This window comes from Falco rusticolus, chromosome 5 (assembly GCF_015220075.1).
Source record: "Falco rusticolus isolate bFalRus1 chromosome 5, bFalRus1.pri, whole genome shotgun sequence".
NCBI classification, from domain to species: Eukaryota; Metazoa; Chordata; class Aves; order Falconiformes; family Falconidae; genus Falco; species Falco rusticolus.
Window position 1 is genome coordinate 61,551,409 of NC_051191.1, and position 22,162 is coordinate 61,573,570.

Sequence of the window (22,162 nt, forward strand, 5' to 3'; positions counted from 1 at the left end):
GCTGCATTATCTGGTAGTGCTCTGGCATCTGATTGTAACTGTAGTTCTGGCATTTCCTGAAATGCTCCCTTCTCACCCCAGAAAAAGGAGGGGGCACTCACCAGTCTCACACGTCACCCCTCTCCAGCCAACGTCGCATTCACAGGAGCCGTCCCCATCAATCCCGCTGCTGCATCTCCCGTGGACACAAGTGCATGCTGCGGGGAGAGACAGGAGAAAACCACTGTACTGGGGTAAGGTAGCAGTGTGCATGGCGGGACAGTGAGGGATACGAAGGGCACAAGGGATAACCCAGACGTCTTCTGCTGATGGCACCTTCTGTTCTAGGCTATTTCAAGAAATGCTTTAGTTTGTGCCTATTGGCTTCTGACTAGAGAATAAATCTGAATTCAGAATGTGCTTATCTTTACCCTGTTCCCAAATACAGGGACTGAAACTGTGTTTTAATGGGAAAGTGCTGGTGAAAAAGAAGTGCTGAAGAGGATTATTCTTGCTGCATGTTGTTCTAAGTCTGTAGCATGCCGGAGTAGGAAGCGCTGTCTCCAAAAGAGGGAGTAGAGAGAAAATACCATACTGGGGAAAGAAAAGGGGTTAATGATGTTTTTGAGACTGGCCTATTCCCCTGAAAGTGAGGTACCTTTCCAGGATACAGAATGGACATGGTTAGAAGATCTAGGGGCAAGGTTTTGACATCTTGACAAGGCTAGCGAAGGTGCCTGTGTGGTTTGGGGATGCTCAGTACCTTGATCACAGTTGCGGCCGTATTTGCCTTCGACGCAGCTCTCGCATGCTGTACCGACAAACCCATCTCCGCACTCGCAGGTGCCCGTGCCGTTGATGCCGTCCAGGCAGACGCCGTTTCCGAAGCACGCGTTCCCTGCCTTCCCCGGGCAGGGCTGGCACTGCTGTCCGAAGAAACCCGCGCAGCACTCCCTTGTCTGGAAACCCAGAAATGCCATGCTTGAGGGTCAGGGCCAGGGTAGAGAAGCGTGGCAGCAAGGACGGGGCTGCCGGGTATCGTCTCTGGGTGGAGGCTGAACTGGAGATCTGGATTTTTAGCAGCACTTCAGCTCTGCTGGTCTCCGGTCTTACTGTGCCGGGGCTCAGTCTGCCACCCCAAGTCCTTGGTAGGACCCAGGTGGCCTCCATCACCCCAGGGAAAAGTGGATGGGGTTGCTAGGGACAAGCATAAGGTTACCCTTCCCTGCGCTCCCTCTGCACCACATCGGCTCCCAGCCCTTCCCATGCTGCAGCCATCAGCAGCCTTTAACCTTCCATTCTCTGCTTCATCCAGAAAAAAGGTCAATAAATATATTGTCAGGGACTTCCTTGAAGTGTTGTGTACGTTAGTGGGTATTAGGAGGAGGGTGAAGTTAAGGGGTGGGGGTTCCTGGCTTTTACCGCAGCAAAAGTGGTGTACTCACAATGACGGTTTTGGCGCACTTTGGCTGGCAGCCGATCTGGATGGTGTACATTCTGATGTTTTCTGAGAGGACGCAGTATTTCTTCTCCCCTGCCTGAACAGAAATTGGAGAAACAGCTGCACTTCTAAGTAATATTGATCAGCTACTTTTAAATGTTTTAAAAAATGGGACATTAACTTTATGCATGCTGTGCACTGACTCACACGTTCGCAACGAAAATGAAGGAAACACTTGTAGAAATAAAATTGCATTAGCTAAATGATTTTTTCTAGTGGAAGTATGATCAATTTAACTCAGTGCCCTGTGGCATTTTAAAGATGTGTCTAATACTAGCTTTGCTCAGAATTGAACACATTTTTTTTCCCCCTGAAGTTTGACAAACTTTTTTATTTTTTCTGACACATTTCTTGCTCTTTCCAATTCTTCTTGGAAAACTGAGTGCCAAAGTTCTGCAAGAACAGCTGCTGTGAAACATTATCTTCCAGGTCGGGACACAGCTGGGATAGATTGCTGAAGATTTGCGGGTTTCATTGTACACTCATTAGGAGGTTGAGATAAGCATCCATCCAGCTGTTCATTGTAAAGGAAAAGTTAATGTTTTTTAGTTTTACCATGAAACGTTCTTCAGTTTGACCTTGCCAGTCAGTTACTTTAATGGGGTGGATGGGACTTGATATGCTTTGTAATCCTACCACTAGCATAAGTAATTAAAAATAATAAAGGAAAATATACTTATATAACCGAAACAGAGGGGCTTTCCCAGAGAAATTTAGATGCCAAGGAACTCTAGGTCATACCATGACTGACAGGGATCTGCTAAATATCTGCAGTTCTCATATGTTGGACCTGGGCGTCTGAAGTCTCTATAGCCTCCAAGTCTCCTTGTGACCGTAACTCACAGCATCTTGCCAGGGACAGGTTGCATTTGTCCTTCTGTCCATCCCTGATTTGAAGGGCTCAGAGCTGCTTCTGTAATTCCTCCTGTAGCAAGCATACTCCAAGACCATGTTTGGCTCCCTCAGTTTTGCATGGTAGGGGTAACCTTTGCAATTTGAGGAGTCTTCGGTTGTCCCAACGCACGCTAGAAACTGGTCTTTCAAGATAAAACTGTCTTTAAGCTGCCTTTGATTCTGCTGCCTTGCTCTCAGGGTGCATTGAGTCTGTTGACTATAAGCAATGTATGTAGCGGGCTGAAGTAGCTACAGTAACTTTAGCTGAACCTGAGGCCATTATATTAAAACTAGGATTGAATGCATGTAATGATTAAAAAAGATAATAAACAATGTTAATAATAAAATACTTACTATTTCTTTTGTTCCTGGGGGACAACTTGATGGCTGTGAACAAATTCTGCACTTTTCCTTAAGCAACACAAATGGGAGGTGGTTAACAGACTGTATAGAGCTGCAGGCAGGTTGTTTAATAGAAAATGCATAATTTCCAGCTACATTTCTAAACATAGCCCTCAGGGTGCCTAGTCAGGATAACACCTTTGGTAAAGGTGGTGAGGTAGCTGCACTGCTCAGTAAGAAGAACATCCCCACCAGTGGCTCTGTAGGGACACCCCGTGCACGGAAGCCTTCTGCCATGGGGAAAGAGAAGGAAAGCTCCTTTAGGTATTTCTCTTTGTTCTTCTAATCTAAAGCAATGCTTCCCAAAGGCCTCTCCACCTAAAGCACAGCAAGAGGCAAATCCTGAGTTTGGACACAGGCTGCCTGTGGCACAAGGGCAGCTTGGAAATGGAAAACTCGGGTGTATGTCCTGTGCTATTTGTGCATGTAAATCATTTGCACACATGAGGTCAGTTTCTGCAAAAAAAAGTTGAGATACATGCTGCACCTAGTATGCAATGTTTAATGTTATTCCTGTTTAGCTAAGTATATCCTTACTTCTAGCAAGGCTTAAATGAATGTTTAGGTATGTTGCTGCATTTGAACACAGCAAGGAAAATAATTTTCCATGGGAAAACAAAGGACTATGCGCAAAGAACCTGACAGGGCAAAGCTGGGGAAAAGCCTTGAGTGAGATATAATCAAATATGGGCCTGTATCCCAATGAAAGGAATTAAGCTGCAGAAGTTCATGCCTGTAAAATTTGCTTTAACTGAAGCACAAGTCTCATTTTTTCTTCCTTGTCTAGTTCATTGCATGCTCCATAAAAAAGGAGGTAAGCTGCCTGTTTGGTGTCCTGCTTGACTTGCTCATGAGAAAAGACAAAGGAAACCTTTCTCTGCCAGTTTGAGGAAATCACAGCCTATTCTTTAAAGGAATGTAAACCCATTTGTATTTCATATGTAAAAGGAACAAAAAAGGGAGAATGCTTTAGTCAGAGGATACAAGGAATTCATGTGTATGTGCAGTGGTAATTATACTTGGAATGAAATCTTTTTCCTTATTAAAGATACTTTATTTTCAATTTTTGCCCATTGTTTACTTTATCAACAAGTGGCTTGGCTAAGAAGATGTATTATAATAATTATAATTATTATTATTTTCTGAAAACTAAAACTCAGGAATTGCTTATTCTTGTGATTCTCTGATTATATTTAATCCAGGCTGTCAGTATACCGATTGCAGGATCAAAGCTGCCTTAATAGATGCTAAACCTTTTGTGGAAAATGCATGTATTCTTTACTGGAAAATACTGTGTCACATATCCTGTACAGTTGAGCTGTCTTTGACTATAGATCTCTCTGATGGGCCTTTAAGCATCTATACAAACAGAACCACTTACAATGATTACGGTATCATTGATGTCACATCTGTTCTTCTGGATATCCAGGACTTTTCCCAATCCATGAATAATTCCTATGTCTGTTGCAACATTTGTATAGCTTATAGGTGCATCGTTTATGAATAGCTGCAAAAGAAATGCAACCAGTTAGAATGCAGCAGGGCTGTTTGGTGGCTAGATGGTAACTAGAGCTGTAGCAGGTGAAAGAAGGAGCGATGTAAAAGTCTCACTTCAGGAAAATTGATAAACGTAGTTAACTTCGAGCACTTGCTCACATCCCAGTTGCTGCATTTAAGAGCTTCACTGGAGGGCCTGAGATGACTTCCAGCCTGTTGAAGTATCTCAGTAACAGGATTTGGCAGAACAGCCTTTTCCACTGTGGGGTGTAAAGGGTTTGAAGGAGGAGCCTAAAGCAAGCCAAGAGCTGGGTTTGCTGTTTCTGGAAGATGAGGGGCTTCAGGGAAGCCCTCCCAGAAGCTGTCCTTCAAGGAGGACTTTTGTCATCCCACTGCTACCCCACACTCCCATCGTGCCCTCACCAGCAACAGCCCCACGAGCAGATGCTTTTCTGAGGCTCTGCTGTGGGCAGAGCAAACAGCAGGGCCGAACCTGGTCTGGTGAGAAGCTTTCTGTCTCCCTTTGCCTGTGCCCAGAGGGAGCTCTGGGATGGAGAAGAAGGAGGAGGACCAAGTTCCCCTCCTGGCTGGGCCACAGAACCAGGTCTGTCACCTAAACTTGCTGTGCTTGATTTTCCCATGAGTGGTGCTGAATGGCAATTCATATTTGTTGCCCAGTGCTTTGAGCTCTTCAGATTGAAAGTGGAGTAAATCCACTGAAAATGGAATTAATCTTTTATAATTGAAGGCAGGTTTCTAATAGCTCTTGGAAGTCAGGTTAATGACTGCTTTGCAATGCAGGCTTGTATCTGCTAAAGGCAGATGCCCACCACGGTAGCTTCTAAAAGGCTATGCTAAAAGTGAACAGCACAACTGAAATCAAATTCAATCAAAGATCCCCTCAAGGGTGACTTTGAATTAAGCAGGTCTGAGACAGGCATTGCATTTGAATAACAACTTTTGTGCTATTAGGACACAGATGTGGGTGGATGGGGGATGCACAGCTTCTTTTGACTGCACGTTAATTTGAAGTTGAAGCTGGATTTGTAAAAAGCAGGAAAGCTGTTTCTCCAAGGAAGTGCAGACAGCAGTACCTGGCCGTTGTGGAGGAAGAACCCGACCTGGTAGGAGAACCCTAGCATGGTCTCCCTGTGCATGCCATTGTGGAGGTTGTTCTTCAGGAGCTTCTCATCCAGCACAACATGATAGCGTATTTGGTCTTCACCCTGCAAACACACAATTTCAGAGTTTCGTAACGAAGCATGAAAAGTTATTAGGGAAAGCTTTTCCCAGAGGGTGTAAGTCAAACATAGGTTGTCTGAATTTAAGGAGAAGCTTTTCCAGCTGGCAGGCTGTTTCATTTTTCCTACTGTGGAAAGCCTGCATTCCTGTCATAATGAAACTTCTGTTGACCATGGGGGGTGAAAGCCTATTGAACTGGTGGGACCAAGGTTTGCTTGAGCCTGGTAGCATCTCTTTCTGTGTATAGGGTTGGCTGACATTCAGGCAAAAGTTAGTCAGATGACTTTTTAGGACTCTGAACTTCATGATTTCATTTGACATCAGAAGCTGCATATTCATGAGTGCTTTTATAATCTTCTCCATACCCATGCCTTTTTCCTTTGGGAATCCCTACATCACTTACAGATGAACATTTACAGTAATTTATAGTTGGGTTTTATTTTCAATCTTTAAGGTCATCTTCAGTCAATAAAATGTTAGAGCCACACCTGTTAATTGTGAAGTTTTCTATGCCTCTTTGCTAGAGTGCATTCATTTTTCATGGATGTGGTGAAATTATTCTCTGTACATTAAAATCTTGTGAGGGCTTCCTGATACTTCTGCATCTTGTTCCAAAGCGAAGGACTCCCAGAGCTCTCCCTGACTTGGAGGAGGAAGCAGAAGTAGGATGTGTTGGTGAGAGATTTGTAGATGTGAGAGAAGCTGCAGCATTTGGAGGGTTTAGGAGCTGCCTAGCCAACAGATTATAGCGCTGCTACAGCTCTGTGTCTTTGCAATAAAAAGTGCTTGTGGGAAATTCTGTTGCCTGCTGTCTCCTTGTTCTGAATGTTTGTACTGCTCCTCGCTGTTCTGCTTCTTCAAAACACGTGAAAACATGAAGCAACCCCCGTTTGCAAGATTGTGATGTCTGGCTTTGCTCATAGGGTGAAACAGTGATCTTTACATCTCTTACGCTGGGATGTATTCTGTTTTGATTTCCACAGATTTGACGAAGAAATATTTGCAGGCAAGAAGGTGGGAACTAAAGTAGGGCTAATTAATCTCCACTGGTGTCCAACTGTATTTAATCCTCCTGGCTTGGATGCTTTGGGAGAAAAGTCAACTCTCATCCATCTTCATTTCTGTCTTTAATCACCTGCAGAGTGAGAACAAACCTGTGCTTCATCAAGGCCAAGAAGTGCGGTCTCTTCCCCGTGCCGAGCTGGTCCCTCTATGGCAGGGTTCTCCCAAGGTGTCTCATCAAGAGGATAAGGCTTAGGCAGGCTTAACCTTATGGTTGTTTTCTGCGTTCCTTTGTCAGATTGCCACACTAGCCAAGGCTGGGAGGATGGAGGAACAACAGACGAAACATTGATAAGCACTGGAAATGAAAAGGATTCAAGTGTGTGTGTAACCCAAATCAAACAGGCCTGATGTCTCAGTTTGTTATAAATGTTTCTTTCAGTGATGTGGAAGTGGTGATGTTGTATCATGAAACAATTAAAACAGCATTCAGAAGTCATTTAAGTAGAGGTAGCTTGATCATACATGAATTTTTCTGGTGAGGCAGCAAGTAGGACTTTTGCTGTGGGTCTGCTGCTTGGTGGTACATGTTTTGGGATGAGTCGTTTGAACCTTGTGTCCCTCAGCTTCCTGGCTGTAAATGGAGACCATGAAAGTAGGGACAGAGTGCATCAGGGTAAATATTTATGGAAAAGGCAGGGGAGAATTAATGTCATTTAGCATGTCATGGGCAAAGCTTGCTCTGAAAGGTGTGGCTCTTGATACACGTTTGATAAAGCTGTTTCTTCGTATTTGCTCCAGTTTGAAAGGCACTGAGATGATGTGCAGGAAACAGATAACTTACCTTAGGAGGAGACCAACAGGATTGAGAAGGCTGTTTGGCCTTGTAAATATGTCATGGCATAAATGCCAGAGGGAGAAAGTTGTTTCAGCTAAAGCATATTCCTGGCGTAAGAATAAAGGGATATAAATTGGCCAGAGGTGTGCTGTCAAAATATTGTAAACTAGTTCTGGGCACGGGGTTTGGTGTTGGCAGGGGAGGTGGGATGGACATGTCCATGTCAGTGGGAGGAGCTGGTGGCCAGATCAGGCATGAGCCTGACATGGGGGTCCTGGGAGTGGGCAACATCAGTGGGGCTTGCCCAAGGAAATTTTTCTAATCTGGAAAATGTCAGAAATTTTTCTGAGCCCTGGGGCTAGCCAATGGTGCTTGTAAACTGGGGTTAGCAACGGTCTGCAGAAAGTGGCTGGGCAGTCGCGTTCCTGCAGCAGTGACAGGGTAAGCATCTGGATAGTTTTAGGAAAGAGTCAGAATACTTTGTGGCATTATTAATGATGAGGTTACCGGTGATTACAGGGGACTGGATTTGTTCACCTAGGAAACTCATTTCAGTGTTATTCCTGGTCATTCCTGTACTGATCTTCTTTGCAAAAAAACATCTAAACAAAAAAGTCTACTGATGAAATGTCTTGGATGTAATCTGCATGGTTTTAATCTAGAGAATGGTAAACCCCAGAACAAATAGCTAGGCTCTTCCAGCAAGCCAGGAAAACATAGGTGGATCTATCCATCCTTACCTCCTCTGGTGTTAAAAACAAAACTAAACTTACTGGATTTCTGGAAAATAAATCCTTCTTCCTATTTCTGTGTCCTCTCAATCCATTCACTTGAAACTGAGGTGGGATACTGAGTTGTTAAGACAAGTCTTGTGAATAATACGTACCAGAGTAGCAGACTTTTTATTCCTTAGGTAATTTTCTATGGCATCATTATCTGGGGCAAAGACTGTGTATGTGTTTGCAACTTCGATTTCATTTGCCAGGCCATATTGCTGTTGTGAAACACACAAAACCAAATTAGAATGACAACCGATAGTCTGATACCAGTCCAAATGCAAGCAAAGCAGAGAACTGCTTCTGTTATTAAAATGATGTGAAAGCTTACAACAATGTAGCCCCTGAAAATGGAGTAATCTGGCATTTGCTCCAGGCGGGCCAGCAGCCTTGGCATGACAGAGCTGTGGAGCGGGGTCAGAACCTGAAAAGGGAGCACATATCCCACGTCAGCACACGTGCACATGTTGTGGCTGCACCTGCAAGGATCAGATGCAGGACGAAATGCTGTTCTGTGCAAATGCTTTTTTCCAGGAGCTATTAATTATTTAACACTGCTTGTGGTGCAGAGAAGCAAATCCTCCTTATGCAGCTCTATACCTTATCAATAACGTGTATGATCCCGTTTGTGGATGCGATGTCACCAGCCACGATGTGAGCACCCTCGAGGGTGAGGCTCTGAAAGAGGGAGAGGAGAGGAGAGAGGGTTTGCTTTCGCATCACAGTGGTGGCATTTTCCCAGTGGTTTGTGCTGTGGATTTCCACACCTTCCCAAATGCTTGCCTGGGGCTCCACCACAGCTCTGCTCATGCCAGCCTGCTCCCGAGGCTGGGTTACCCTCGGGGAACCATGCGCCAGAGGGGTGACTTTGGGACTCTGTGCTGTTCCCTGAACGCTGACTGGCAAAGCTGTGGGGTTGCTTGCACTGGGGTGGTTCCTTGGGGTAGGGGCTCCTGTGCCGATTCACACCCTCCCATCTCTGTGCAGCCTTGAAAGACCCCATTCATGATTTTTCCCTCGGGGCATGGAAGTGGGGAGAACTTTTCCCTTTCTTAATGGGGATGAAGTGCTTAAATACACCATATGTATTTCCAGAAAAACCTCCTCAGAACGTGGAGCACTAAATCAAAAGGCTGGGGAGGAAGGCCTGTCAGTTGTGGTTATTTACCCGTAAGAATACTTTCGGATGGTTTGGGACTGTCAGGTTGCCCATGTGGACATGTGTGCAGTGTCACTGCTTCCCTCTACCCTCCCAGCTCCCTAAGATAAATTACTGGGTTTCCTTGATGCTCTTTGTCTTAAATCAGTTCACACACGCTGTTCCAGGTAAGGACTGTGCTTCCACTTACTACAAGACCGTCCAGCATTTGCAGCAGCTACTGGGACATTCGAAATAAAGAGTATTGTGGACAAATTTCAGCTAGGTAAAGTGGTGGAGAAAATCAAGGTAATGTTTCTCCCATAGGGCCCAGTATAATTGATCTATTCCTTTAATTTTATAACACTTTTTTAAAATACAGGGACATAACATCTGTGTGGTTTCATAATACAAGAAATCAGTGGCAGCGATGGTCAGGGTTTGGTATATGATACCACAGTGGTTATCTCACCCCATTTTCTTTAGCCAAGTGTAGGAAGTTGCTTTGTAGAGATGTTGGCAGCATGTCAGAGGATGATAAATTCTGGAAATCAGCAAAGCTGTAAGCTCCTGTCAGTACGTGATACCTAAAGGAAATTAACTGGATTTGAATGTTTTGTATTTTCTTTTTTTTTTTTTTTAAATGATACATATGCTTAGTGTCTAAACCTGTGGTTTGAAGCAGGAAATGTTTGTACAACACCTAGTTCAGCTATGTTCTGATCTCAGTTTGGCCTTTAAACATTTCTGACGTAAACCAAATAATACCTTTGTTTTCAGTGGAGTTGTTACAGAGATTTATACCACTGTAACTAGAAGGAGAATCCTGTGTCCCTCCATTAAAACTATAATAGCTGTCTTGCTCTAGTGGCTTCAAACTGAAGGCTTGCTTGGCATAAAAAGCAATTCATTAAAAAACCCAACCCCCCAAACCATTAACGTACTTCAATAGAGTTGGGATGTTACTCTTTGACATCCAAAAGGCTTTCTCATCTTCATCCATGTTTTCAATTGCTTGCAGAGAAGGCACGAGGACAGTTAGGTTTGAGGTGGTGGACAGCACTGAGTTTATCTCAGCCTCCTAGATGAAGGTAAAGAGGGTAAAATATTTCATCCTAAGGATGATCTATAAATAGCAGCTGGTGACTTTTAAGCAAGGTGGAGTATGTGACGTGCTTTGTGACCAGCCAGGAGAGGAAAAACTATTATACTGAGCAATGACTTGAACAAAGGTACTTAGAGCTGTACAAAAATGGTAAATGAATGTCTATTTTTTTACAGAATAGATTGCCAGCATTTAAAAGGCAGAAGCAACGTTTAGGTCAGAATTGTTTTTTATTATGAAACACGTAAGCTGCCTCCCACAAACACTAGTCTGTCTCGTGGATTCTATTTTATGCACTTGAATGTTAAAAAAAAGAATAATCGTGGTGATAAATACTAGTGGTTTACTGATAATTTCAAGTAACCTGCTCTTACAGAGCACTCCACGCTATTTAATAGATAGAAAGATTATGAACCATGAAATATGAAACCCACGTGACACAATGTTCCCATTTGGAATAAGACCATTTAACATGGTTGGAATTTTTCAAGATGCCTAAGGGATATTGGTGCCCAGTAGCACTGCATCGGAGCTTGCTGCTGATGGCTCTAATTTTAGAAGGGTGATGTGGGCTCTGTAGTGTGCATGGACTGACTCATCTTCCATATGTTTGTATCTGCCTTGAGGATGGAGAGAACCTCCACTCCACTGGAGAGGATTTTTCCAGTTGTGTGGATTTGTTTGTGGGGTAGAAAAAGGAGAGCTAAAGATTTGAATGTCATCTTGCTGAAGATGGGGTTCTGCAAACTTTTCACAGGTTCCACAACTTGCCATTTTTGATACCACAAAACTTGAGGGAGCAATATGACCTTGGGTTCTACCTTTTCGCAGCTGGTATGCTGCCTGGAAGCTGGCTTGTTTTGGATAGTCCTTCAATGACCATAGTGGGTTTTAAGTCAAGAAGAATAATTGGTTCCCTTAAATAGCTGGGAATTTTGTCTCTGTTAAGATAATCTTTCTTAGCCATCATCACTGTCACCTTACAAGTATTTAAATATATAAATAGCATCAGACTTCCCCTTCTCATCCTTCCTGAGCAGCAAGAAAAATATTTAGTCATGAAAAGTGGTAAACATCACATTCCTGCTCAAGTTATGAAGTTAAAACCCCCATAGATGGATATACCTCTCTATTTTGCTCATGTTTGTAGTTACCATTATTTAGTTTAAGGGATACCACTTCTTTAAAGTGTAGCAGAAATTTCCACATCCCTGTTTCAATAGATTTTACGGAATCCGTACCCTGATTTTTCCCCCCTCCTTCATTATCTAAAGAGCACATTAGCAGGCGAACGGCCTTTCTTATTTGTGCTCATTTCTTTAACTTTGTTAGTTTCTCTATACAGTGTCCAGTGCTGCAATCTGAGCCCAGGGCCAGGCAGGTAATTGATTTAAATTAGCCATATCGGGCTCTCTTTTAAGCGGCTCCCTGAGGTCCCTGTTGCAATTGCATGCTTTAATGAGCCCCAAGCCATCTAACCTTGAAAAGCGTGAAAGCAGCTACTATGCTGTGACTTCTGCTTCTCATGCTATTCATTACCATATTACTGTTCCTTTCTGTTTGCCACGTGTTTGCTGTACGCTTCCTATATTTATGTTTTAAGGTCTTTGTGGGAGAAACTGGTTTTGATCTTTATTCGTACAGTGCCAGCCACAGTGGGGTAGGACCTCTAATGTTACTGCTGCCCTGGCCATAGATGACAGCATGTGAAAATAAAAAGTAGATTGTGACAGTCAATCTATCTAGAACTTTGGGGCTTTTTTTAAAAATCAAAATTAGTGTTTCTTCCATAATCTAGAGCCAAACAAGCTAATCTCTTCGTTGATTTCCTGCACCTCAGTCAAGCCTGCACAGACTGAGATTTTTTTCCCCCCTCGCTTGCTGTGGCAGCAGCACACTGACCAGCCATACAGTTGCATTTTCCTGCCATGGGGCACAGTGAAAATGGGGAGGGTAAAGCATTGGCTTCCCTCTCCACTTAATTGTAGTTATATTGCATGAGAGAAGTTGGAAGGAGCCCACCTGGGGGTATATTCAGGGTCTGCTTGTACCCTGCTGCTGGTCACCTGGACTACAATGTACTTATGTATGGATGCAGTCATGGTTTATGTAGCCCCCTGCTTCAGAGAATGGGCTTGTAATTAGCTCTTCTGCTTGTGGAGCTTCCTTACTTGCATGAATTTGGGATCAGAATTTGGTTTTTGAGCAGAAGTAGGGAACTAGATGATCATCCCTGCCATGACTGGTGGGAGAGGCACTCTGATGCCTCTCCAGTGCTAGGGCCTCTGCTCTGTGATGGGAATATTGCTGTGAGGTCCCCATTTCTAAAGGTTACAAGGCTTGTGTATTTCTGCAAACTGAACATACTAAAAAAAACAACCGTGAAGTGTACTTACATTAACCCATTGGTTAAATGCAGCTGCTTCTGACAGGGTAGATAACTCCTGATTAGAAAGAGAGAGACAGAGCAATGAATATGTAAGATATAATTAGTTGTGCTAAAGTACCCTTGCTGTAGCTTGTGGTGCCTGGCCTGGCTGATGTGCCATGGGGGAGGAGGTTTTCAGTATTTGTGAAAAGGGAAGATACTCATGTTTTTCTAGTACTGATACTTTCTGGTAACGGGAATGGTGAGTTACCAACTCTTTCGAAAATCAGGCCACCTATTAGGTGTATTAAGTGTACCTGACCTCTGTACACAATGTGTACTGATCCTGGACTAAGTGTTAGTTTTCTGGGAATCTAAACCTAAACTTTTTCTTAACTCCATGCAGCATTAATTGAAAGAAGGTATGTCGTTTTTGTTGGTATTTGTACAGCAACTTATGCATCATCCAGCAAGTGGAGAGCCTTTATTCTGCCACAGTGCTTAGAGCAGAGATAGATGATGGTATGAGCAAGGATGGCAGATAGTGCTAAGAACCATGTAAGATTATTGCCAGTGGCTGGGACAGCTGATGCTTTCATTTTTCCTATGCTGTTAAATGCAGATTTATTTCACCAATTTACTTGTTTTGGTTTTATTTTCCTGGCGGTCGGCATGGTTTGTGTTAACACGATAAATTGACTGTTTCCACTGAGATAGACCTCAAGGCAGAACTTCAGAAGAGCTGGGTGCTCACTGCTCCCAGCTGGGAGGTGAGGGCTTAGCACTTCTGCAGGTTAGGCCTCTGGGGCTGGCATTTTTCAATTTACATTAAGAAAGTAATGTGCTTGGATCCTTTAGGCCCCTTTTCAAGCTCTGTTTCTAGACACACCAGATCATTTCTATACCTGGCAAGTGTCTCCAGCTAAAACCCTGCAGATAGTGCTGATGGGCATCGTATTTTTCTGTTTATAATGGCTTTGCTATCTCTCTGGTTAAGATCCAGTGTGAGAACTGGGCTGTAGGTCCTGTGCTCAAAGATGACCATCTTACTTACATCTGCGGCATTTCCATAGCATATTCTACCGTCTCCTTTGTAGCCTTTTGGGCACACACACTCCCAGCCATGAGAAGACTCAAACTGACAAGTTGCCTTTGAACCAGAAAGAGAGAAGATCAGGAGACCATTCAAGAGCAAGGATGGTCTGTAAAGCCTCTTCCTGGAACTCATTCATACACAAACATAAACTTAACAAAGAATCTTCATAAGAACTTTCATGGACATCCTCATGCCCCTACAGGACAAACTCCACCAGGTGAGGGGCACTAACTCCCTCACCTGCTCACCATGCACTAAGTCTATAGGAATCTAAACCCTTGCTCCACCCTTTCTTAGTTCCTCCCTCCATAAACTGGGCCCTGTTTCTTCACCCAGCTATGGCAGATCCATCTTCTGCTTCTCAATGCTCTTCACTTCAGCTCTGTCCCTGTGTCCTGCCTGAGGCTGGTGTGGCTCTTGCAGGCTCTGCAGAGTGCAGTAGAGCCTGCAGGTCTGCTGGACACATGGAGCTACTGATACAGCTGATAGATGTGAGCTGGATAAACATCCTAACAGGCTAGCGCATCCAAATTGTAATTGCTGGTAGAAAAGCAGTATTTATTTATTCCAGGTTTGAGACAGTCCTTCTATACAGGCAGAACTGGGAGCAGTCCTTGCAGTCAGTCCTCAGTGCGTGTACCATACTGACAGGCGCGGTTCACAGCATTTTTGGTGCTTGTGGAGCTGCTTGGAAAGCTTTGTTCCAACTCAAACAGAAATTGCAGGCTTGAAATGGCAGGGAAATTCTAGGATGTGCACAGGAGGCAAGATGTGATATGTATCTGAATACTTGGTTCAGGGAATGATTAATTACTCACCAGATGATGGCATTTTCCATTTTGTTCCAGGCATGAGTTTATGGGTGTGCATTCAATTCCATTCCCCCGAAATCCATCCTTACACTTGCAGTCATTCTGTCATTTCAGTAAAACACAACAATTCATTAAAATGATTAAAATAGTGTGCAGATTCTAGATGTGGTGATTTAGTCTCTGTTTCTGTGTAACTCCATTGACTTCAGTGGAATGACACTGATTAATATCTCCAGAAGACCTTTTATACCTGACATCTACCAACGTACTTACTGAAAAGTATTTGCTGCCAGGACACTACCACGTAGGAGGGAGGGAGCACTAGGATAGGAACTGAAGGAGACTGCTTTGGGTGGAGAGCACCATGGGGAAATAACCTTGTGGCTGAGAGGGAGAAGAGAATTTGGGGAAGACAACAGGACAGGAAGCATCAGCAGAGCAAAATCTGAGGGCTAGTGCCTAAGGTGGCAATAAATGTGGGAGGACGTACCTGACCCGGCCCAACGTATATGCAGGTGGCATTTTCGTGGCACCCTGCTGTGGTGGGCAGCAGGCAGTTGTTGATGGCTGAGCACTCCCTTCCATCACCTGTCCATCCTGCCTGGCAAATGCATGTGTGCTCTCCTGGACCCGTCTGAATGCACTCGGCCTGGGAGGGATGCAGAGGTACTCGTTCAGGGCAGTTAAATGGCATCTGGGCTTTAGGTGTAAGGCTTGTCTAAGCAGTTTGTCTAAGCAATAGCGATGCTGCTATCTGTGGAGCGAGCTTGAAACTGCAGTGAAAATTGTGACTCTTCCTTCTGCAAAGGTTTCTGGCCAAACCTTCCTTACTGCCTACTTTTCTGTGGTGCCAGGCTCTGTGGGAAAAGCATGTACTTACATTGATATTGCAGCCACCCGGCTTTAAAGCAGCACAAGGATCAACTTTGCTGCAGCTCATGCCATCTCCCTCATAGCCAGGTTTGCAAACACAGCTACAAAGACAAGAGGAGGAGGGAGGCAGGCATTAAACATCATAGGACAGCTGTAAAGTGAAGCAATTGTTTTCCTCTATAACATGTTATTTATAGGCAGCTTAAAATTGATAACCTTGGATTCATGATGCAAATAGCGCAGGTGCATTCATTATGTTTTCTCCCCAAAATATTGACCAGGTTAATTAAGTCAAATCAGGGATCCATTCTCTATGTATGAGGTGGGGAGTGAAATGAATTCTGCACTGATGTGATCTTTGCAAAGGTGAGCTAACAGCTCTAAATTAATTATGAGCTGGGGTTGCTCTTTCTTTCATGACACAGAAGATAGCTCTCTCCCTGAAATGTATGCAAGACAATGAGCTCCCCTGCTTCCCTAGCTTATTCCCACAAGATTAGCCTATATTGGAGGGAATTTCTTAAGCGCTCAATTTACGCAGCATCCCCCATCCTGCTTTCTGTGGTGACTCGTTATGAATACACTGCAGCAAGAGGCAAACTTGCTGCGTGTGAAGGTGAGCATGAGGCAAGTGCAAGGCATCTGTAGTAGTAACAGAGTTTTGTGACCAGTCTTGTCATGACTGACTGGAGAGCCTGTGCTACAGTCTACAGTGTTATGGTATGCAAATCTTACTTGAGCTAACCGGAGTGAGCTATCTATCCCCAGGCTGCTTGAGAATTTCATTGTTTTTCAGCAAGGCTCAAACTCCTAATTCACTAAGGGATGGTTAGAAATAAGAGGTTCCTAAGAGCATTTGTAGGTGTTGGTAGGAGGGCAGTCTTCTGAACAACGGTCAGATCAGTATGCATCTATCTTACTGGTGTTAAAAGTAAGGTACAGGGTAGGGCATTGAGAACTCTTAATTACTATCTTGCAACTCAAGGTCAATGCGGTGCTTGTTTATGCTTGTTTGCTGCATAGCAGTATTTCAGTGGCTGATGTGTGCTGTTACAAGGCGCTGTTTTGATTAAGCAAATGGGAAAGAGTTGCAGCATAGTTAATATTAATTAGATGCAAGTTACTGACTTACCTCACTGCACCATCACTAAGCTGACAGTCTGCATGTGCATGGCAGAGCTGTAGGGAGGGCTCGCAGGGAACAATCTGCTTATCGCAGAGTTTCCCTGTGTATCCACTTCTGCATGACCCAGGAAGACAGATCCCATCGCTGTCTATTCTGCTATCGCACGTCCCATAAATGCAGAGGCATTCTACCAGACATAAATTACAGTGTGCAATTCCATAGTGGTAAAAGGCATCTATCTTTACACAGCATTTCTTATTAATTAGCTTCTCCTTTTTTTTCTAGAATCTAAACTTTTGTATTCTTAGTCTCAGTTTGTTGGAGGACTTACTGTTTATTTATCATATCCATGTCTCTTTAGGTGAGCTTTATGGGAAAGTATTTAAAAATCTACTGTATCTTTATAGTGCATTTAACTATCCATGAATGTCAAAGTACTTCAGAGAAGTAGGAGCAAAATACTACGTCTTAGGGTATTAAGACTGAAGTTATTTCATTGCACAACTTCTGACATATTTTCAGTGATATGGAACTATATCATGATATAGTACCTAGTCCACAATCTTATAAATTGTACAGTGCTGGGCTAATAGTACACAGAGCAGCAGCACAGACCTACCAGCACTTTGTGCTGGGAGGCAGAGCAGTGTGCCCAAAGGACATAGTAGGTAAGCCACCTGCAATCCCAAGAAGTGCCAGTGGTGACTAGTTAAGCCAACGTGTCCTGCTTTGCCGGGACTGGAACTTAGGCAATACTACCTTTTCTTATGGAATTTCTCTCTTGTTTTTTTTTTGTCTCTGAACCTTCAAGTGAGCTATGTTTCATGAATGACAGGTTGTTTCATAGCAAAAAAGACTAGAAATTATTTTGTATCTATATTTGAAGTTGTACATTCTGTAGACTCTTCAATGTAATATGGTTTTACATAGCAGGATTTAACCTGTCAGTATATAGAAGATGTCTGCTAGAACTATAAGCTATTAAATTGAAATTATTCAGTAAGGATAATTAGTAAGTAGCCCTAAACTCAATCTGTTTATAGATCTAGTTGTTCTTAGATTACATATACTTGTCATTGCAGGCAGAATCTGATCTGTTGCGGGCAATACCAGATGGGAACGGAATAGCAAAGGCTTTCTTTTCAGTTACTTATGTGAGGGAGACAGAAATGAAAAGAACAATAAATTAGTGTAAAGTAAGCTATGGCCCCTGCAGAAAGCCCAATTAAGTCGGTGAGAAGATTTACACTGACTCTGGGCTTAGATTTATCCCTTTGAAATAAGAAATAAAAGTACCCCAGAGACATCTCGCTCGTCCACCACAGAGACTGTTTAGAGAACAGTTAACTCCTACCTTAATGTTACCAACAGAAATAGCCTGTGCTCTTAGGCTGAGGAAGTAGGGCTGTACTTACCTTTGTTGCACTGAGGTCCATATTTGCCAGGGTCTGAGCAAAATTGACAGCGTGAGCCTTGAAATGCCTCAGCACAAACGCAGGTTCCATTTCCATCCAGGCCATCCATGCACTGTGATACAGAAGAAAGGTGATTTCTTAAAATAAATCTTTATCCTTCCTCCAGAGAAGAGACTATCTGCCTGTCTGTATCGTGACTGTGGTAGACTACTAGGAAGAACCTCAACTTTGACGAAAAAGGTGTTTCAAAGCAAAAGCTTTCCTTCTGTTCATACTTTGCTGCTCTGTATTCTACCTTCCTTTGCAATTTTAAAGTGAAAATAGTGAGCTGGGACATCACCCTGTGCTGTGCAAAGTAAAAGTGTCAAAGTGGGTCACCCAGCCCCAGCCTTGCCTGCGTGCTGTGTGTTAGAACCACAGAAACCTGCAGTTTGGAGATCCAAGAGGACACAGATTCATTTTCTTTCTTCTGTATAATTGATCCCGAAATTCACAGCCACCACTGGGCATAAATGGAGGGTGCAGCTCCTGTGGAGCTCAGAATTCCTGTTGTGCAGAAGTGCTTCAGGGACTTTTGGGACACAGCCTGTCCCTGCCCCCATGGGAGTGCAGGGTGCTGCTGGATGCTCTGCTTACCTGTCCGTTTCCTGAGCAGGGTTTGGAGAAACCTCCTGGACACGGACGGCAGTCAGGGCCAAAGAAGCCTTTGCAGCATCTTGGTTCCTGTGAAATAAAGCAAATATCCTCTTTTCCAGTGCCTTAGTGCGGAGACAGCACACTAAAGACAACTCTCCATTGTGTTTTGGCCCTCTGGCAAAGGCCTGTGGGTAGCTGGCCCTTAAAAGGTCTGTGCTGAGCCAGAGCCACCTCTGCAATGGCCTGGGTCAAACCAGGAGGGCTGCTGGCAGCCCAGGAAGGGGATGCCCAGACCACCACATCCTTCCCTTGTTCTTATCAGACTCATTAATGTTAGAAATCCCTGTCCTGTCACCACTTAGGAACGTGCCTGCCTGTGTCTGCCTGCACTGCGTGCACCTTCACCCTGCCAGCGGGAGCGTGGTGCAGTTTGCAGTCTCCTTTTTGTCTGAAATGAGGAACTCAAAGATATATTTTACCCCAGGGCGACCCTGTGAAAGCTAGGCGTGCTGCTTTGGTCTGCCTCCTTCCCCTCTGCACCAGTGTGGGATTAGCCACTCACAGCCCTAAATGTTTTCTTGGCTGCATCTTTTGTTTTATTCATGAATTGACTGCTTGATCCATTTACTTATCAAGAGCACAGAAAGTATTAGAAAAACCCCACATTTACATGTGTGACTCGAGGGAAAGAGGAATTAGCAAAAGGCTCCCAAAGCTCAGGGATTCATAGACTTTGCTGCTTGTTCCTTAATGGTCGTCATGAAGTGCAGAAGCCTATTTAGAAGCCAGAAAGGTGGAAGTACTTCCCAGGGGCTAATGACTTCTGCAAGGACTGGGCTTGCCAAGCAGATGAAGTGGAGCACAGTTCTCTGGAGCATTTCCCATTCATTGTTACCCTGTACCATATGAAGTCCTGGGACAGGAGCAGCTGGGACCAGGGAGGACCAAGATGTCCTGTTCTTTTTGTGTGAAGCTGTATGGGACAGCAACAGCACCTGGGCTTGGAGCTTTACGTGAAAACTCCTGCATTACAGGGTATGAGAGTGTTTCTGTCAGTAACGTGTGGCAGCTAAGAAACTCTCACTGGAATTTGGCTGTTTTGCTTTAAGTTTTACAGTAGCTCCTCTCAGCCCAGACCCCTGTGGAAAGGTATGGAAATTACGTGGACATCTCCAAAACACCTCTCCTCTCCAAAAATGAAAGTTCACAACACAAAAGACAATATTTTTGAAAACTTTTCTATACATTTCACCTTAAGGAACCATAACTCTATATGTTTATTGTTATATTGCAGGCTCTAGCACAGCCAGTTCGTTGAAAAGCTAGGCCTTCAATAATGCATCTCCATTTTAAGAAAGACTGGAACATGCACAAATTGGAAGCATTAGTATTTCAAAGCAACCTAGAGTTCTGTGATACAGTCTTATATCGCAACATCATTTAACTGGAGAACAGGAAGCACCTTACTATGGTGTTGTATTGCAAAAAGGTATTAAGCTATGTACTTTTTAACAATGCGTACTTTATTTTCATTATTACTGAACAGTGGCATTTAGGTTATTACTGAATATGGTGTATAGGACTAAATACCAGTCAATTTTTACAATGAGGCAATAAAATTCCTGTGGCAGCTAGGCTCGAGTTTTGTATGCAGAGAAACATGCAGCCAGATTTGCATCTCTCTGATGCAAAGCAAGTGGAAGATTTTCAATCCTTTCTAAAGCTACTTCTGCAGACAGTTACTTCTGGAAGGACGCTTAATCAAAAAGTAATTTTTAACAAACATAAGGTCTATTTTAAATGTATCCCTCCTCCATTTTTGGTTTACTAACTCTCAAAGCATAATTGCAGTAATTCTCATTCCTCACCTCTCCTGCCTAAGCCTATCCTAAACAGACCTTTTTTTTTTACCTAAGAAAAAAGTCAGACCTTTTAGGAAGTCAACAAGGGATCTTGCAACAGCGAACAAAATAATGCTTAAATTACCTGATGATTCAATCATTGCCAAAAAGAGACTAAAGTACAATCTATATCCGCATTTTTATGCAGTTTCCTGTATTCATGTCTGGTTCTTTTGCTCACTGCATTGGGAGAGTAGTAATTAACATGTGGGGACCCTTTCTCTCTCTGTGTTTTGTGCAGCTGGGGAATCTGTCAGGAAACACCCGTTAAGATGGGCTTTGAATCCTGTGGACAGGGAGCCAATTCACACAATAAACAACTCGCACAGACACCCTAGATGGAAGCAGTAAGAACAGTCATTTGAAAAGGCTTTATACCAACTACTGAGATGCATACTTATGGGTGATATACCCTGTAAGTTTTAAATACATGTGTTCTGTGTCTTTTAACTGTTACAGCACGGGCCTGGAACTGAACATCAGCACCAGGGCTATATCTGCTGGCTCTGATCTTTGCGGTGTTGTTCATTTCCAGCTTCCCCTTTTTATCTTCTTTTTTCTTTCCTCCACTCCCTTCTTTTAAAGAACTAGAAGTTTCCTAAACAGAAGATAAACATGGCACGAATACATTGGCATCCTTTGCTCAATCCAGTATAATATATTAACTAATATTGTCTAAGGGTCTAGTGCAGTCTGCACACTTAACTTCTATGAGAATTTTTTATTTCTTCCTAGGAAGAATACAGATGAGTTGAGTCTCATATATAGACAGTGTGAACAGAAATTTTTCTTGTGTATAGGTAGTGAAAAGAAAAATATTCTTTGCTTCATGTCATAGATTTTGTACTCCACTATGATCCAGTGGCATATAGCTATCTTTATGCCTTCACCTTTTGGTAACCTTTCCCCACTAGCTAATTTATGACCATGTGGTGGTGACAGAGTGACAATTGCAGCACTGAGGAGATATAAACTCCAGTGGTAGTTTTAAAGGTGAGTTCTCGACAAGCTCAACATGTTCAGAGAGGTTGAGCCTTTCAGACCGTAGATACGGAGTTTGACAAATCCATGTTGCTCATGACGGCTAATGTCTTGTGCTTCAATCAAATCAGAATAAATCGTACAGCTGGCATCCAATGTATTACTTCACTGTCTGTCACAGTCATTGGACAAGTGACCATGAACCTGAATTACAGCATTTTCCCCATAGATTTATTACCAGAGCTGTGGGGAAAGAATCAGGTACTGGTTTGGATTTAGTAGTTTTTCATGTTGAACAACACTTAAAGGAATAAAGGACCAGACTTACAAAAGTGTTTGGGCATCAAATACTTGAGGTACCAATGCCACTACTATGTTCTAAAGGTCTGTGTGTTGGGTGTATTTTGGCAAATACATTTGGGCATTATAAAAGCTCTTTGATAAGCTGTGCAGTCGTGGCTGAAGCAGACTTAGGCTCTTACCTGTCTTCGTGTTTCTGCAAATCCCTGCAAGTGCCTCTTTTCTTCTTTAGAACTTAAAAATCTGGCTGATTGCTGTGGAAAACATTTCCCTCTGTGGG

General features: G+C 43.4%; 1 protein-coding gene across 2 annotated transcripts in view; it reads right to left on the reverse strand.

The window, feature by feature from the left end:
• The window catches only part of STAB2 (stabilin 2), an 89,413-nt gene that overhangs the window by 34,847 nt on the left and 32,404 nt on the right, over nucleotides 1-22,162 (reverse strand). For both annotated transcript variants that reach the window (XM_037390594.1, XM_037390595.1), the window contains 19 exons: nucleotides 18,701-18,787; nucleotides 18,065-18,176; nucleotides 16,656-16,836; nucleotides 15,531-15,624; nucleotides 15,141-15,299; nucleotides 14,657-14,752; nucleotides 13,797-13,892; nucleotides 12,771-12,818; nucleotides 10,214-10,350; nucleotides 9,742-9,856; nucleotides 8,732-8,809; nucleotides 8,463-8,555; nucleotides 8,242-8,349; nucleotides 5,368-5,499; nucleotides 4,158-4,283; nucleotides 2,729-2,785; nucleotides 1,425-1,517; nucleotides 743-938; nucleotides 102-197 (listed from right to left, as the gene is read on the reverse strand). In XM_037390594.1, the coding sequence (XP_037246491.1) occupies nucleotides 102-197; nucleotides 743-938; nucleotides 1,425-1,517; nucleotides 2,729-2,785; nucleotides 4,158-4,283; nucleotides 5,368-5,499; nucleotides 8,242-8,349; nucleotides 8,463-8,555; nucleotides 8,732-8,809; nucleotides 9,742-9,856; nucleotides 10,214-10,350; nucleotides 12,771-12,818; nucleotides 13,797-13,892; nucleotides 14,657-14,752; nucleotides 15,141-15,299; nucleotides 15,531-15,624; nucleotides 16,656-16,836; nucleotides 18,065-18,176; nucleotides 18,701-18,787 (2,104 nt within the window). The remainder of the gene's footprint in view (nucleotides 1-101; nucleotides 198-742; nucleotides 939-1,424; nucleotides 1,518-2,728; nucleotides 2,786-4,157; nucleotides 4,284-5,367; nucleotides 5,500-8,241; nucleotides 8,350-8,462; nucleotides 8,556-8,731; nucleotides 8,810-9,741; nucleotides 9,857-10,213; nucleotides 10,351-12,770; nucleotides 12,819-13,796; nucleotides 13,893-14,656; nucleotides 14,753-15,140; nucleotides 15,300-15,530; nucleotides 15,625-16,655; nucleotides 16,837-18,064; nucleotides 18,177-18,700; nucleotides 18,788-22,162) is intronic.